Raw genomic sequence first — 19,207 nt, forward strand, 5'->3', positions numbered from 1 at the left:
TGGATTTTATCAAATGCTTTTTTCTGCATATATTAAGATAATCTTGTGGGTTTTGTCCTTTATTTTATATGGTCTATAAGACTTGGTTGATTTTTATATGTTAAGCCAATCTTATATTAGGCTAAATACCCCTTGGTATTTAGATATACACGATGGTGTATACATCTTTTGTAGATGCTGTTGGATTCAGTTTGCTGTTATTTTTTATTTTTTTATTTTTTGAGGATTTTTATGTCTGTATTTATAAAGGATATCCTTTAGTTTTATATTCTTTCCATGTCTTTTTCTGGTCCTAGTATGATGTATACTTGAAACTTGGTATAATGGCATCATGGAATGGTTTGGGAAGTGTTTTCTCTTCTGATCTTTGGAAGAGTTTATGAAGGATTCGTATTCTTTTTTAAATGTTTGGAAGAATTTAGGGGTGTCTGGGTGGCTCATTTTGGTTGAGCATCTGACTCTTGGTTTTGGCTCAGGTCGTGATCTCAGGGTTATGGAATTGAACCCCAGGTTGGGCTCCATGTTCAGTGGGGTCTGCTAGAGATTCTCTCTTGCTCTTCTCTTACCCCCTTCCCCCAACTCATGCTCTCTCTCCCCCTTCCTCCAAAAATAAAATAAATCTTTTAAATCTGGGTGGCACAGTTGGGCAAGTGTCTAAATCTTGCTTTCAGTTCAAGTCATGATCTCATGGTCATGGGATTGAGCCCTGGGTTGGGCTCCTTGCTCAGCACAGAGTCTGCTTGGGTTTCTCTCTCCCTTTGCCCCTCTCCCCCACACTCATGTGCTTGCTCTCTCTAAAATAAATAAATAAATCTTGAAGTGTTTGGTGGAATTCATTAATGAAGCCATGTGAACCTAGGATATTCTTAGTTGGAAGTTTTTAAGTTCAGCCTTTTTGCTTATTATAGTCTGTTCCCATTATTTCATTTTGGTATTTCTATGGGAATTTGTCCATTTCATCTATGTTATTTAATTTTTTGGCATATAGTGCTTATGGTATTCTTTTGTATTCTTTTATTTTTATAAGGTCAGTAGTGATTTCTTTTACTGATTTGAGTAATTTGAGTCCTCTTGTTTCTTAGTCTGTCTGTCTAAAGGTTTGTCAATTTTGTTGGTCTTTTCAGAGAACCAATTTTTTATTTCTTTGATTTTTTAAAAAAATTTCCTTTCATTTTTTATTTTAACTTTAATCTTTAATATTTACTTCCTCCATCTTACTAGTTGGGTTTGATTTGTACCCCCCTTTTTAAAAAATATTTTTATTTCTTTGAGAGAGAGCATGAGAGAGAAAGAGCACAAGCGGAGGAAAGAGTAGAGGGGGAAGCAAACTCCCTGCTGAGCAGGGAGCCTGATGTGGGACTTGATCCCAGGAATCTGGGATCATGACCTGAGCCGAAAGAAGTCTCAAGTAGACTCCATACTGAGAACAGAGCTGGACTTGGGGCTTGATTTCAGAACCTTGAGATCTTGATCCGAGCTGCAATCAAGAGCTGGATGCTTAGTTAAGCCACCCAGGCACCCCACGACTTATTTTGTAGCCTAACATAGGGTCTGTTCTGGAGAATGTTTTTATGCACTTGAAAATAATGTGTTGAATATGTTTTGTTGTTGAGTAGAATGTCTGTAGACGTCTGTAGTTGACTTAGAGTTTTGTTTAAGGTTTCTGTTTACTGTTTATCTTCTGCTAATTGTTCTATCCATTAATGAAAGTGGATTAGTGAAGTCTCCAAGTATTACTGTTGGATTATTTATGTCTTATCTTACAAGTTTGCTTCATTTTATTTTGGAGCTTTCAGTGCTTCAGCAGGCAGCTTACAATTCTGCCTTAACTTTTATTTTGCTTGTGCAGAGCCTCAAAGTCTGCCGTGAGTAGATTAGGGCTTTATCAGGTCTTTCTTGGATATGTGTACAGCCCTATCTATACACATGTCCTTCTGGAGTTCTAGAAATAATGTTGGAGCTTTTTACAGCCCCCTGCAGACTCCCATTATCCAGTTTTTCCTTTTAAGTTTTTTTGTTGAGTTTATTAGTTCATTCTGATAATACCACCTCTGGCACCTGTAAAGTTAAACAGTTGCACTGATTGTTGTTGTTTTTTTTTTTTTTTTAAAGATTTTATTTATTTATTTGACAGACAGAGATCACAAGTAGACAGAGAGGCAGGCAGAGAGAGAGAGGGAAGCAGGCTCCCTGCTGAGCAGAGAGCCTGATGCGGGACTCGATCCCAGGACCCTGAGATCATGACCTGAGCCGAAGGCAGCGGCTTAACCCACTGAGCCACCCAGGCGCCCGCACTGATTGTTTTTGAGAGAGATCCTGGGGAGGAGGTGGGTTCCAGATAGTGTTGTTTGTGTTGAGTAAGCTCTGAGTCAGGACAAAAAAAGACGAGCCTTGAGAATGGAGCTTTTAAGTGAGCTGCCAAATAGGTCACATATTTACAGTCCTCTGAGGATGAGGCTTTGGGGAGTTCCAAACCCATTTTGTTCCCTCAAGTGGCCACTAGGTTACTGGTTTGTACCAGGCTGTTGGTTTTCAGAGCTCTGGTAAAACTGGGGAAAGGGCGATAGGATAGATAACATTAAAATGTCATAAAACTCACAGAAATGAAGAATACCTTTGATGGGCTCATTAATAGACTGGACATAGCCAAGGAAGGCACCTCTGAGCTTGACGACATAACAGAAAGTTCAAAAACTGAAAAGCCAAGAGAAGAAGACTAAAAATAGAACAGAACATCCAAGTGTTCTGTGGGAACTGTGGGACAACTACAAAAGGTATAACACACACATAGTGGGAATATCAGAGGGAAAAGGAAGAAAGGAACAGAAGCAGTATTTGAAGCAATAATAACTGAGGATTTCCCCAAATTAATGTCAGACACCAAACCACAGACCCAGAAAGAGAACACTAAGCAGACCGAACAGCAAAACAAAACAACAACAACAACAACAAAAAACAATCTCACACCACACTTATGCATATCATATTTATACTGCAGAAAAGAAAAGCTAAAGATTCTGAAACAGACCAGAGGAAAGAAAGAATTTTACTTGTAAAGGAGCAAAAATGAGAATTACATTCAACTTCTTAGAAACCATGCAAGAAAGAAGAGAGTGGAGTAAATATTTAAAGTGTTGAGAGAAAAAACCCCTATCAACATAGACTTTTGTTCCCTGTAAAATTGTCCTTTGAAAGTGAAAGACAAATAGACTTTTTCAGACAAACCAAAATGGAGGGAATTTGGTGCCAGGAGAACTCTTACAAGAAGTATTAAAAGAAGTTCTTTAGAGAGAAAGAAAATAATATAGGTAGGAAACTCAGATCCAGGAAGGAGGATCAGAGAATTCATAGGTGAAGATAAAACAAAAGCATTTATTTTTCTTACTCTTTTTTTCCCAAAGAATGTAAAATGTACTGTAAGTATTGCAGCTTTTCAGAATGCCATCCTTGTCAGTAATGATTATTGATGCACAGCAGCTTATTTCCTCAGGCCTGTGGCTTGGCATCCAGATACACAGTCTTACTCACCAGCAACATGGGTGCTGCTCCCAGCCGGAGAGTTTACGCGGCTCTAACTTGAACAGGACTGTAACGGAGAGCAGTTCCAATGCCAAGAACATAACATAGAAGTGACACCACCGTGGAATCAGGCAGGCAGATTAGAACACATGGCCTTCTGGGCTTCTACGGTATAGCAAAATTTGAAGTCCAGTTTCCAGAAAAAATAAACACAAAACAAAACAAAAAAAATACTTTTTCTCCCCTAATCCTTGGGATGTTTTATGGATCTGGAAGCTTTGTGTTGCACGTAGGAAACAGTTTTGGAAATTTAATTCACAGAGGAGATAAGGACAGGGAATGAACTTGGTTCTTCCCCTACTCTGATGTTTGCTAAACATGGTAGCGGGGGCGGTGGAGGGAGTTTTATCTCTTTGCAAAAAACACTGGGCTTTGGGGGCAGAGGAGTGGACATGGATGGCTGTTAGTGCCCCTTGCTAAGTTGGTCTGCAGAGACCTGGGCTTTGTGAGGTAAATGATCTTCCTCAGGAGGAAACTTGATTGACAAGCAGGGAAACTATGAGTACTAGAGAAAGCCCAATCTGGTCCCCCTCCAACAAGCCACTGCTGAGGACCCTAAGCTTTTTACTGGAAAAAGGGAGCCTTCTCAGGGGTGCTCAGTCTTTTCAAGGATAATAGCATGACAGCCAACATTTAGAGGAATGAGTGTGCTGCCAGAACTCTGGAATCCTGCAGAGAAACCAAGAGCTTAGCTCCAACAGTAGTTTCTAGAAACATGCCCTCTGGTTTTCTTGGGATGTGCCCCCACTTTGACAAACTGCTCTGCCATGAGCCGCAGCACATGGCATCCTCTGAGCACGAAGCAAGGGATGCTGCAGCACTGGGACCTGGACTACAATCCTGGGGTTTAATTGGAGGGGTGTGCTCTGCCCTTAAGGCTGCTAAGGTCATGAACCCACTCTCCTGCATCCTTCTGAACACAGCAGATACTGATCACACCACAAACAACAAGATTCAGACAGTTTGGTGTAAGAAAACCTCCGTTATTCTTAATTCATTTGTCAAATAATAGTTAAAGATAATAACAACAATGGATTTGATAGTGTGTGTACATATACTTGTGTGTGTATATGTTTATATATAAATGAAATAAATGACTGCAAGGACACAAGGTACAGGAGGGAGGAATTAAGAGTATTTTGTTAGTATAAGATAGTTATACTACCGGTAAAGCATTATAATGTTATTTAGAAGTAGATTTGGATTGGTAGTAAATCTGTGTTGCAAACTTGAGAGTAACAACTAAAAAATGGATGCATAATTGATATACTAGGAAAAGGGAAAAATAGAGTCCTATAAAATGTTCAGTTAAAATCGCAAAAGGCAGAAAAAGTGTTGAGGACAAAAATAGGAATAAAAAATATGGACAAGAAATAGAAAACAGTGATAATATAATAGATATTAATCCAAATATATATCAGTAATCACTTAAAATGTTCATAGTCTAAATATACCAATTAAAAGAGATTATTAACATGGATCCAAAAAAGACTTAACTAAAACTTGTATATAAGAAACCCATTTTAAATATAAAGACATATTAAAGAAGCAGAAAGATATACCACAGTTAACCCTAATCAAAAGAAAGCAGGAGTAACTATATGAATTTCAGACAGAGCCAACTTCAGAACAAAGAAATTTATCAGGGATAAAGAGGGGCATTATATGATGATTAAAGGATTAATACTCTAAGAAGACATAACAATCCATAATGTGCATGCACCTAAAACAGTGCCAAAATACATGAGGTAAAAACTGATAGAATAGTGAGGAGAAGTAGATAAGTCCATTATTACAGTTGCAGATTTTAACACTCCTGTATCAGAAATGGACGGATCCAGCAGGCAGAAATTAGTAAGGGCATAGGTGAACTCAGCAGAACCTTCATTCAACTGAATATTATTAACATCTGTGAGCTACTTCATCCAACAATAACAGATTACACATTCTTTTCAAGATCACATGAAACATTTACTAATAAGATAGACCACATTCAGGGCCATAAAACACAGTTTAAGAAATTTAAAAGAACAGAAATCATACAATGCCTGTTCTCAGACCACAGTAGAATTAAACTAGACAACAAGGGAAGGAACACTGGAAAATTCAAAAGATACATAGAGATTAACCAATATACTTCTAAGTAACACAGGAAACAAAGGAGAAATCTCAAGAAATTTAAGATTCTTTTTAATTAAATGAAAATACTCATGTAAGATGCAGCAAAAGCAGCTCTGAGGGAAATTTATAACATTGAATGCATAAAGAAGAAAAGTAGAAAGATTTAAAATCAATACTCTAAGGCTTCTACTTCAGGAATTTAGAAAAAGAAGAGCAAATTAAGTCCAAAATGAGCAAAGAAAAGAAATAATAAACATTGGATCATAAATCCATGAAATTAAAAACAGGAAATCAATAGAAAAAAGTGTTGACTTTTTTTGAAAATCTATTTCTTTGAAAAGATAAGTAAAACTGATTAACCTTCTAGTCCTGCCAACAAAGAGAAAAGACACAAATTACTAATATTAGAAATGAAAGAAAAGACATCAGTACAGATCCCATGGATATTAAAAGGATAAGAAAGGAACATTATGAATACCTAGGTATCCACAAATTTGATAACCCTCATGAAATAGACTAATTCTTTGAAGGATACAATTTGCCAAAGCTTACACAAGAAGAAATTGACAATCTGAATAGACCTACATCTATTATGGAAATTATGGAAACATACATCAATTATGGAAATTGGATTAATGATTAATAACCTTGAACAGAAGTGCCAGGCCCAGATGAGTTTCACTGGTAAATTCTACCAAACATTTAGGGAAGAAATTACACCAATTCTCTACAATCTCTTCTAAAAGGTAGGGCTAAGGGAATATGTATAACTTATTCTGTGAGCCCACTTAATGCCCTAATAGCAAAAGCAGACAAAAATATTATAGGGAAAGAAAAGACAAGTGTCTCTCATGAGCATAGATGTAGAAATCCTCAATAAAATATTAGCAAGTTGAATACAAGAATGTATAACAAGAATTATTCACTACAGCCAAGTAAGACTTATCCCAGGTATACATGGCTCCTTCAGCATTTGAAAATTAATTAACGTATTCCATCCCATCAATAAGGAAGAGAAGAAAAATCTCATGATCATAATAACAGATGCAGAAAAGGCATTTGACAAAATCCAACACCCATTCACAAAACAATTCTCAGTAATTTAGGAATAGAGGAAAATGTTCTCAACTTGATGAAGAACATCTGTTAAAAAAACTACAGCTAACATCCTACTTAATGGTGAGACATTTGAAGCTTTACTACAAAATCAGGGACAAGGCAAGGATGTCCCCTTCTCACTGTTGCTTTCAACATCATACTAGAAGTCCTATGTAATACAAAAAGACAAGAAAAGAAAAAGAAGGTTATATAGTTTGTGAAGGAAAAAAAAAAAAAACTGTTCCTAGGTGACATCATTTATATAGAAAATCTGAAAGAATTAACCAAAAAATTCCTGGAACTAATAAGCAATTTTAGAAGTTGCAGGGTGTAAGGTTAATATACGAAAGGCAATTGCTTTACTATATACTTGCAATAAATAAGTGGAATTTGAAATGACAAACATTACCATTTATATTAGCCCCCTAAAAAATGAATGACACATGTATAAATATAACAATATGAACAATATCTATATGAGGAAGACTACAAAACTGATGAGAGATCAAAGAACTAAATAAATGGAAGGATATTCCATGTTCATGGAATGGAAACCTCATTATTGTCAAGATGTCATTTTTTTTTTCTCAACTTGTTATATAGATTCAGATATAATCCCAATCAGAATCCCAGGTAAGTTACTTTTTGGATATTGATAAACTGACTCTAAAATTTGTATGGAGACACAAAAGACCCAGAAGAGCTATATTGAGAGAACAACAGAGCTGGCAGACTGACACTATCCAAGACTTAGTATAAAAGCTACAATAATTGAGACAGTGTGGTACTGGGGGAAAAAAAAAGAGTAGAACAGAATAGAGAGCCCCCAAATAGACTCCCATAAATATAGTCAAGTGAACTTTGACAAAGAAGCAAATACAATGCATTGGACAAAGGTAGTCTTTCCAACAAATAATGCTAGGACAAATAGACATCCATGCCCCCCCCCCCCAAAAAAAAAGTGAGAAACAGAATTTACACCCTTTACAAAAATGAGTCCAAAATGGATTTTAGACCTAATTATAGAATACAAAACAAGGAGCACATCTAGAAGACAGCATAGGAGACAACCCAATTGTCTGTGGTTATGGTGATGAATTTTTTGATAAGGCAGCATTCAATGGAGAGAAGGTACCATCCATGAAAGAAATAATAAGCTGGACTTTGTTAAAATTAAAAACTTGTGCTCTATAAAAAAACAGTATTAAGAGAAAGAAAATAATCCACAGATTGGGAGAAAATATTTGCAGAAGACTGTTACCCAAAGTATACAAAGGACTCTTGAAACTCAGCAATAAGAAGGTGAGCAACTGGATTTAAAAAATGGACAAATGATCTGAATAGTCATCTCACCAAAGAAGATACAGAGAGGTCAAGTATATGAAAAGATGTGCAACATCATTAGGCCAATAAAAATTAAAACAGCAAGATACCACTACATGCCTGTTGGAATGGCTAAAATCTGTAACACTGACAACACCAAATTCCGGCAGTGATGTGGAGCAGCAGGAACTCTCATTAGTTGCTGGTGGGAATGCATAATGGTACAGCCACTGTGGGAGACAGTTGGGCAGTTTCTAACTAAACTGTGTGATCCAGTAATTAATGCTCTTTCGTTTTTACCTAAAGTAGTTGAAGAACTGATGTCCACACAAAAACTTGCACACAGGTGTTCATAGTATCTCTCTTCATAATTCCCAAATTTGGAAGTAACCAAGATGTACATTAGTAGGTGAATGGATAAACTGTGGTACGTCTGTACTGTGGAATATTATTCACCACTAAAAAGATATGAAGTGTCAAACTATGAAAAGACATGGGGGAAACGTAAATGCTTATCACTAATGAGAGAAGCCCAGCTGAAAAGGCTGTATATTCTGTGATTCCAATTACTTGACATTGTGGAAAAGGCAAAACTATGGAGACAATAAAAGAATCAGTGTTTGCTAGGGCTTGATGGAGAGGGAGGGATGAATAGGCTGAGCACGGAGGACTTTAGAGTCTGTGTACAGTACTGTAATGGTGTTTGTACATCAGCATACATTTACCAAAATCCATAGAGTGCACATCATTAAGAGCAAACCTTAATGTAAACTGTGGACTTCATGTGATGATGCGTCACTGTAGATTCATTGATGGTAAGAAATGTACCACTCCGGAGTAGATGTTGATAGAGGAAGAGATTGTGTGGTGTGGAGGTAGGGCATATGGGAAATCTCTATACCTTCCTCTCGATTTTGCTTTGAACCTAGTGAAACTTCTCTAAAAAATGAAGTTTATTAATTTTTAAAAAAGTTTCAAAAAGGAAGCAGTATGTAATTATTCATATAATTTTGAGCAATTCAAGTTTATTTGTGCTTCAAACAGCATAGATTTGGAGTACTTAGAAAAGATTACTGATTAAGAGAGGTACACTTGCTTGCATTATGCCTGTTATTCATGTATCAAAAATAAAAACTTCAGCTTATCGTCATTGTTACTGATCACAGATTCCTATAATCTGCACACCATAAGAATTACTGATCACTTGATCCATTCTTGTGTCTCCTGCTCTGTTCTATGTTGCCCTTACCCCTTGGCCTAAAACTAATCTTAGTGTCTTATTCTAAATACTTGTGAACAGTGGCTTTCTCAGCCCTAGAGCACAGTAAGTAGTAAGGGTCCATGTTACAAATGAGAAGACATTATAGTTATGCCTTAATACTACTTAACTGGTCTTTAACTCATCAACTCATTGCCTGTTCTACACCTTCCCCTGGTCCCAAGCTACTGGTTAAGCCAACAGTGCATGGTTCTCTACCCTCAGATGTACGCCTTCTACTGTAACCTTGTTTGACTCATGGGTTCTGTATCTGTGAAAAGAATCTAACGGAAGTTCTAAAAACAAGAATTAAAGTGGTCTTATCTCAAATTGTGTATTATTTAGGGAGATACCTTAATTGCCAAGTTTTATTTTTTTCCACATAAAGATTGTATTTCTGAAAAGGTTTTGAGAGGTATTGCTGAAGATACTTTTTCTATTTCAGATGAGCAAGTTGTTATGGGCAACAAGCTTCTTGTATATATTAGGTAAGAGATCTGTTTAAAAAAACTTATTTGTGTTCTCCTTCCATAACTGCCTCCCCCCTCCCCCACCCCGGTATTCTTATAGGTGTCGTCATCTCCTCTATGTATAGTGCTTTCCATGTTTCCGTGTTCGCATGTACAGTATGATTCTCAACTGCGGGTGATTTTGTGCCCCCCTCAGTGAACCCCCCCCTCCCACCCTGAGTTTCTGCAATATCTAGAGTCATTTTTGTTTGTCACAACTGGGGCTAGGGGAGGGATGCTGCTGGCATCTTGGGGGTGGTGGCCAGAGATGTTCCTGGTGTCCTGCTGTGCACAGGGTAGTCCACACAATGAAGAATTGTCTCTGTCAAAATATCAATAAGGCTGAGGTTGAGAAAGCCCAGCGGTATTTTACTACTGTCAGCTCTGCAATATGTGTTGTCTCTGTTTTATATAAAAGGGCAAGAGATATGTTTAGATCATGAGAAAGTTGGTGACAGAGGTTAAGCTGTGAACTGTTTATCTCCTTACTCTCCAAACAGGAGACTCTGCAGGCTCAGAATTGTGTCCTGATAGAACTTTAAGACAGATGACTGCCAGACTAGCAGGCAGGAAGGTGGCAGAACCTGCCAGAGTGTTATTTTAGCTCCTATCTAGTGTCAGAGTTAGCTTTGAGACCTTTTTCACCCTTGTTACATTGATTCTTGAAAACAGTACAGCATCTGCCTGGTACTCTATTATCTGTACTTTACACTTCTTAGAAGATGCTGTCCCTAATCCAACATTCAGAATTGATGACTAGTTCAAAAAGTTTAAGATCAGTCTCCACCCCCCACCTCCTCCAATGAGGACATACTCAGAAGACATCTCTATAGTTCAGCCCACAAGGCATAATCCATAAAGCATTAGCTATAAGGAAGGTCTGATTTAGAAGTAAAACTGAGCAGTAATTTCTCATCAGGTCCTCCTCTCCCTGAAGACTTGTCCTATTGAGGACATTTTCCACACATTGGTTAGCCTAGCTCATTCCCTGGCTTTGATCACTGTTCTTAGAGCCACTGGCTCAAAGTCCCTGAAAACATTAGGCTTTTTGCCGGTAAATCATAGCGCAGTGGTGCCATTAGGCTTTTTCTGGTGCTGGGTGTGAGACCTTCGGATAATCTGTTCTCATTCCCTTTTGTCCACTTCTGCGGCCTGGGTTTTTCTTAGGAAAAATGAGAAGAAATGAAAGTGCTTACTCTGTCATGGGATGTGTTTTTTCACCGCCATCCCTGTTGGCCCCAGTTTCTGAACAGGCTCTCACCTTGATCGAATTTGAACTTGACCTGACAAAAGCTGAGCCTGCTTAAAAATCAAATGACTATGTTGGGTTTGAGAAACTGTGTGCTACCTGAAGTCAGCCCACTACAAGTCACCAACTCTGTTCTCTTTCTTTTCTCCTAGCTGTTGTCTTGCGGGCCGAGCCTATCCCCTTGGTGATATCCCTGAAGATCTTGTTCCCTTGGTTAAAAACCAGGTTGGTGCTATTTCCACAGCATTTTTATGATCACTTCTTGTTAAATGCAAGAAAGAGGAACTGTAATTGAGGGTTACATGTGAGTCAGGAGCTGTCTGCAGTGGTAGCAGAGAGCCTCCCCCACTCATCACAGCCGCCAGGAAGTAGAGCTGAGACAGGTTAGAAAAGTTATTAAGTGGTAGCAATTTAGACCAAATTCGACCTGCCTTTATTTTGTCCAAATGGGAATCCTTGCTTCAGCAAGATACTTTGTAAGGAAAGAAAATAGTCAACATTTCTTTCAACTTGCAGGTTTTTGAATTTCTGATTCGCTTGCATTCAGCAGAAGCTTCCCCCGAGGAAGAAATCTACCCCTACGTTAGGACTCTGCTACATTTTGACACAAGAGAATTTCTAAATGTGTTGGCACTGGTAAGAGATAATATGATTTTAAGGTATTTTTAGAGGAAACAGGGTGATAAATTCTTTTTAATAGAAAGAAGGATGTGTGTGCAGGTACAATTTTTATGCCCTAACAGTGAGCAGTAAAAATTTTAACATGTTTAATTTTGTTCTGCCCCCTGTATTTCCTAATTCTTTATCTCCCTTCTTTCCCTCCCACTTCTGTCCCTCCCATCCTTCCTCCCATCTTCCCCTATGTCTGTCTCTTTCTACCACAACCTTATCAAAAAGTTAAAGCAGTATTAGATATGTGTAGCATGTTTGGTTTCATAAATTATAGTAGTTGACATACTGAATATGGAAGAAGGCTCTGATGGACTTGTAGTGGTGATGATTGTGGAAGTCACTGGGGTCTAAATGGAACACGGAAGCTTCCTGCTGAAAAAGTGACGTTATGCATATTTAATTAAAGATGGATTTGAGTGAGCCAGGTTCTCCATGCAAATACTCCCAAGGGAATAATTATATAACACATAATATATCGTTCCAATTAAATAGGATTATAATGTTTTTAAAAAATCTTTTGATAACATGAACAGAGTTTATATTTCAGTGTTAGTGAAGCCGGAGCCTCACAATGTATAAGACGCACACAAATGTTATATATACGAAGTATTTAGAGAAGAAAGACCAGAAGGAAATACACCTAAATATTGTTAGTGATTAACTGTGAAATGGGGCAAATTTCTCTAATGATCGTACATTTATAAGTTGAATAATGTAATAAACTGTTAAAAATGCCTGTGAGAAGGAAAAGATTCCCAATTATATTATACTTTTAATTGGTTTATTTGAATATCTGACTTCAGAAGTGGTAATTTTAATTGCACAGAAAGAAGGGAGAAGAGACTTAGAAGTCCGACCTAGTTGGTTTAAGAAACCTTAGAGAACATAAGGGTACTTGCTATCCAGCATGTAGAAAATGAGAAAGAGAAAGTCATGAGCAGGGTTACAGAAAGAGTGGTGTAGAGCAACAAAGAATTCTAACTCATTTTCATTTTTGTAAGGGCTCTGCTAGCACTGAAGACCATGTGGAATTGTGCTGACATCTGAATTATGAGGATTATGAGGATAAGGCTGTAGTACGATCTTGTTTGCTTGACAAATAGTTGAGCACCTACTATATCACATGGTCTGTACTGTCTGGCGTGTACCATTGCCTTACAAGCTCTAAAGCCTGTGTTGGTGGAGAATGTAGAGGACGTAGACTTTGAGATCAGTAATTACGCACAATGCAGTGCTGCCATTGGAGAAGTGCAGGATGCTGCGCTCACACCTACGAGAGAATCTCATGGGAGGTTTATTAAAGAAGGTTTCTTATAGGAAATGATGTCCATGTGAGTCTCAAAGGATGAATAGAAGTTAGGTTAAGGTTAGGGGAAAATGGGGCGCCTGGGTGGCTCAGTGGGTTAAGCCGCTGCCTTCGGCTCAGGTCATGATCCCAGGTCCTGGGTTCGAGCCCCGCATTGGGCTTTCTGCTCGGCAGGGAGCCTGCTTCCTCCTCTCTCTCTGCCTGCCTCTCTGCCTACTTGTGATTTCTCTCTGTCAAATAAATAAATAAAATCTTTAAAAAAAAAAATGGTTAGGGGAAAATATTCGTGGAAGAAGGACAAAGTATGTGAAAAGACCTGGAAACAAGACAGAGCAAGGTAGGCTCAAGGAATTGGGGGTAAAAAATCAGTATGGCCACATCCCAAAGTGTATGGAAGCCTATAGTAAGAAACAAATCTGAAGAGGTAGGTGAAGACTGAGTTTTGTAACCCATGGTGAGAAGTTTGGATTTTACACTGGAGCAGTAGGTAGCCACTAAAACATTTTAGGCAAAGGAATATCATGATTTATAGTTTAGGAAAATTCCCTATGACTATTGTATGAAAATGGGTTGAAATAAGACAACTTTAAAGGCAACAAGATCTGTTAGCAAATTTTTGTACTTTAGTACTCCTTGTACTTTGTAAGGGTGCCTGGGTGGCTCAGTGTGTTAAGCATCTGCCTTTGGCTCAGGTTATGATCCCAGAGTCCCAGGATTGAGCCCCACATTGGTCTCCCTGCTCGGTGGGGAGTCTGCTTCTCCCTCTCCCTCTGCCCCTCCCCTTGTTCTTTCTCTCTCAAATAGATAAAATCTTAAAGAAATAGGTAGAAGATTAAAGGTGACTTGAATTCAAGGGCAGTGACTCCAGGCATAATAAGATGTGAAAGGATTTAAAAGATATTTTAGGAAGCAAATTGGCCTTAAACTTGGGACTTATTGCATAGTTGGATGTGAAGGATAAGATAAATGGGAAGCATCAAAGATTCCTAGATTTCTGACTTGGTTAACTGGGTGTATAGTGGTTTATATATTCAGTAGGCAATCAGGAGAAACCAGTTTCTTGGTAGATGAGGGGGTAGGACAGGGTTATGGTGAGGGATGGGGGAGTACAGATATTAATTCTCCTTTAGACTTAATGAATTTGAAATGCCTGAAAGATATGTGGAGGTTTTCTTCCGTGCTTGTATCAAGTGTTGGCCGCAAGCCCAAGTACCAGAGCTGGAGAAATTGTTAAGGCCTAGGATCTGAAATCCTGAATTCACTACCTATTTTGCCATGATTGATTGATCATATAACTTTCCTAATTCAGTTAATATATCTTAATAAAAACATTTTCAGGGAGACACAAAATAATTTACATGACAGATTTTTAAATCACATTTACCACCTTTTTTCATTTAGGAATATTTTTTCAAGTAAAGTTTTAAAATTTAGCTTCCTTGAGGTATAATTTATGCAAAATGTAGTTCATCCATTTCAAGAGAAGACTTTGACAAATGTATAGTCTTGTGACCTCTCCTGCAATCCAGATATGGAACACTTCCATGACACTTGCAGTTTTGTAGTTAGTCTCAAACCCCATCCACTGCCAGTTCCCAGTTTGCTTTCTAACACTGAAATTTTGCCTTTTCCAGAATGTCCTATAAATAAAATCATAAGCTCTGTAGTTTGGGAGCTTCTTTCACTTAAAATAATGCTTTGATATTTATCAATGCTGTTGCTTATATCAATAGGCTGTTCTCTTTTTTTGAAGTTTTTATTGAAATTCCAGTTAGTTAACATACCCTGTAATATTAGTTTCAAGTGTATGGTATAGTGATCCACTACTTCCATGAACCCATGCTCATCACAACATGTATACGCCTTCATCCCCACCCCTGACTTCCCCCATCCCTGCCCACCTCACCTCTGGTAACCATTAGTTTGTTCTCTAGAGTTAACAGATCACTTCTTGGTTTGCCTCTCTCTCTTTTATTCCCTTTGCTTGTTTGTTTTGTTTCTTAAATTCCACGTATGAGTGAAATCATATGGTTTTAGTCTTTCTCTGACTTTGTTCACTTAGGTAATACTCTCTAGCTCCATCTGTGCCATTGTAAATGGCAAGATTTCATTCTTTTTTATGGCTGAGTACTATCCCATTGTGTGTATATACCATATCTTTTTTCTCCATTCATCAATCGATGGACACTTGAGCTGCATCCGTAATTTGGCTATCGTAGATAATGCTGCTATAAACATCAGAATGCATGTATCCCTTTAATTTAGTATTTTTTGTAATCTTTGGGTAAATAAATAGTCGTGCAGTTGCTGGGTTGTGGGATAACTCTAATTTTAACGTTCTGAGGAACCTCATACTGTTTTCCATCATGGCGACACCAGTTTGCACTCCCACCCACAGTGCGAGAGGGTTCCCTTCTCTCCACATCCTTGCCAACACCTGTTGTTTCTGTGTTGTTGATGTTAGCCATTCTGACAGGTGTGCGGTGATACCTTATTGTAGTTTTTGATTTGCATTTCCCTGATGATAAGTGAGGTTGAGCATCTTTTCATGTGTCTGTTGGCTATCCGTATGTCTTCTTGGAGAAATGTCTATTCATGTCTTCTGCCCATTTTTTAATTGTATTTTTTTTTTAGGTGTTGAGTTTTAAAAGTTCTTTATGTATTTTGGATATTAATGCTTTATCAGATACATCATTTGCAAATATCTTCTCCCATTCCATAGGTTGCCTTTTAGTTTTATTGATTGTTTCCTTCACTGTCCAGAAGCTTTTTAATTTAATGTAGTCTCAGTAGTTAATGTTTGGTTTTGTTTCCAGTACCTCAGGAGACACATCTAGAAAGAAGTTGCTATGGCTGATGTCCAAGAAGTTACTGCCTGCACTCTCCTCTAGGATTTTTTGGTTTCTGGTCTTATATTTAAGTCCTAATTAATTTTGAGTTAATTCTTGTGTATGGTGTAAGAAAGTGTTCCAGTTTCATTCTTTTGCAGGTGGTTGTCCAGTTTTCCCAACACCATTTGTTGAAGACACTGTTTTTTTTCCCCCATTGGATATTCTTGCCTGCTTTGTTGAGAATTATGGGTTCATTTGTGGGTTTTCTATTCTCTTGCATTGATCTACATGTCTGTTTTTGTTCAGTACCATAGTATTTTGATTACAGCTTTGTACTATAACTTAAAGTCCAGAATTGTGATGTCTATAGCTTTGCTTTTTTTTTTTTTTTTTTCCAAGATTGCATTGGCTATTTAGGATCTTTCGTGGTTCCATACAAACTGTAGGATTGTTTGTTCTAGCTCTGTGAAGAATGCTGTTGGTATTTTAATAGGGATTGCATTAAATCTGTCGATTTCTTTGGGTAGTAGAGATTTTTAACAACATTTTTCTACGGGTGCCTCGGTGGTTTAGTCAGTTAGGCGTCTGCCCAGGGTCTTGGGATCAAGCCCTGCATTGGGCTCCTTACTCAGTAGGGATTCTGCTTCTCCCTCTCCCTCTAATTGCTGCTCCCCCTGCTATCTCTGTCAAATAAATAAATAAATAAAAACATTTTTAAAAAATACCTGTTTTTCCCATCCATGAGCATGGAATAGTTTTCCATTGTGTCATCTTCAGTTTCTTCCATCAGTATTTTATAGTTTTCAGAGTACAGGTCTTTCACCTCTTTCATTAGATTTATTTCTAGATATCTTACTGGTTTTGGTGCGGTTGATTCCTTAATTTCTCTTTCTGCTGCTTCATTATTGGTGTTTAGAAATGCAACAGATTTCTGTACATTTATTTTATATACTGCAATTTTACTGAATTTGTTTATCAGTTCTAGCAGTTTTTGGTTGAGTCTTTAGGGTTTTCTCTATATAGTGTCATGTCATCTGCAAATAGTGACAGTTTTACTTGTTCCTTGCCAATTTGGATGCCTTTTATTCCTTTTTGTTATCTGATTGCTAAGGCTAGAACTTCTAGTACTATGTTGAATAAAAAAGGTGAGAGTGGACATCCTCATTTTGTTCCTGCCCTAGAGGAAAAGCTGCCAGTTTTTCTCCATGTAGGATGATATTAACTGTGGGCTTTTCATATATGGCCTTTTTTATGTTGAGGTATGTTTCCTCTAAACCTCCTTTGTTGGTAGTTTTTATCATGAATGATTGTTGTACTTTGTCAGAGGCTTTTTCTGTATCTGTTGAAAGGATCATATGGTTCTTATCCTTTCTTTTGTTAATGTGATGTGTATCACATTGATTGACTTGTGAATTTTGAACCAGCAACCTGGGAATCAATCTATTTGATCACTGTGAATGATTTTTCTTTAATGTATTGTTGAATTTGGTTTGCTAGTATTTCATTGAGAAATTTTACATCTGTGTTCCTCAGGAATATTGGCCTGTAGTTCTCTTTTTTTTTGTGATGTCTATCCGGTTTTGGCATCAGGGTAATGCTGGCCTCATACAGTGAATTTGGAAGTTTTACTCCCTCTTCTATTTTTTGGAATAGTTTGAGAAGAATAGGTACTAACTCTCCTTTAAATGTTTTAAGTAGCTATTAACTCTTCTTTAGAATTTGCCTGAGAAGACATCTGGTCCTGAATTTTTGTTTGTTGGGAGTTTTTTTTAATTATTAAGTTTCTTTGCTGGTTATTGGTCTATTCAAGTTTTCTATCTCTTCCTATATCAGTTTTGGTAGTTTATATATTCCTAGGAATTTATCCATTTCTTCTGGGTTGTACATTAGTTGGCATACAGTTTTTCACAACATTCTTCTATAATTATTTGTGTTTCTGTGGTATTGGTTATTATTTCTTTGCTCTCATTTGTGATTTTATTTAATTGGGTCCTTTCTCTTTTGTTTTTGGTAAGACTGGCTGGGGTTTATCAATTTTACTAACTTTTTCAAAGAACCAGCTCCTGGTTTCATTGATCTGTTGCGTTTTTAGTTTCTATATCATTCATTTCTCCTCCAATCTTTATTATTTCCTTCCTATTACTGTTTTGGGATTTGTTTGTTGTCCTTTTCCTTGCTCATTTAGGTGTTAAGATTGTTTAAGATTCTTCTTGCTTTTTGAGGTGGGCCTACTATGTACTACTGTGTACTTCCCTCTTAGAACCACTTCTGCTGCATCCCAAAGCTCATACCGTTGTGTTTTCATTTTCATTTGTGTCCGTGTATTTTTTTAGTTTCTTTTGATTTCCTGGTTCACCTGTTCATTGTTGTGTCGCATGTTGTTTCACGTCCTTGTATTTGTGGTCTTACCAGACTTTTCTTGCGGTTGACTTCTAGTTTCATAACGTTGGGGTCAGTAAAGGGGCATGGTATGATTTCAGTCTTTTTGTACTTGTTGAGACCTCTTTTGTTACCTAATAGGTTATGATTTATTCTAGGGAATGTTCCACGTGCTCTTGAAAAGAATGTGTATTCTGCTGTTTTAGCCCAACTGGTCCAGTGTGTCTTTCAAAACCACTGTTCCCTTGTTGATTTTTCTGTTTAGATGATCTGTCCATTGATGTAAGTGGGGTGGTAAAGTCCCCTACTATTATTGTATTATTAATAGTTCCTTTATGTTTGTTACTAATTGTGTTATATATTTGGGTGCTACCATTTTCAGTGCATAAATATTTACAATTGGTATATCTGGTTGGATTGTTCCCTTTATTATTATATAGTACCCTTCTTTGTCTCTTGTTACAGTCTTTGTTTTAAAGATTTTATTTATTTATTTGACAGACAGAAATCACAAGTAGACAGAGAAGCAGGCAGACAAAGAGAGGAGGAAGCAGGCTTCCTGCTGAGCAGAGAGCCTGATGCGGGGCTCGATCCCAGGACTCTGAGATCATGACCTGAGCTGAAGGCAGAGGCTTTAACCCACTGAGCCATCCAGGTGCCCCCAGTCTTTGTTTTATAAGTCTAGTTTGTCCAATATAGGTATTGCTACTCCAGCTTTCTTTTGACATCCATTTGCATTGCATGATCACTATTTCTCCATCTCCTCACTTTCAATCTGAAGGTGTCTTTAGGTGTAAAATGACCCTCTTGTAGGCAACATATAGATGGGTCTTGTTTTCTTATGCATTCTGACACCCTATGCCTTTTGATTGGAGCATTTAG

General features: G+C 37.6%; 1 protein-coding gene across 2 annotated transcripts in view; it reads left to right on the top strand.

Annotated features, from left to right (window-relative positions):
* Nucleotides 1–19,207, top strand: part of VPS8 (VPS8 subunit of CORVET complex) — a 247,869-nt gene that overhangs the window by 95,917 nt on the left and 132,745 nt on the right. For both annotated transcript variants that reach the window (XM_047732015.1, XM_047732018.1), the window contains 3 exons: nt 9,825–9,867; nt 11,290–11,362; nt 11,654–11,773. In XM_047732015.1, coding sequence (XP_047587971.1) covers nt 9,825–9,867; nt 11,290–11,362; nt 11,654–11,773 — 236 coding nt within the window. The remainder of the gene's footprint in view (nt 1–9,824; nt 9,868–11,289; nt 11,363–11,653; nt 11,774–19,207) is intronic.

This window comes from Lutra lutra, chromosome 1, assembly GCF_902655055.1.
Source record: "Lutra lutra chromosome 1, mLutLut1.2, whole genome shotgun sequence".
Taxonomy (NCBI): Eukaryota; Metazoa; Chordata; class Mammalia; order Carnivora; family Mustelidae; genus Lutra; species Lutra lutra.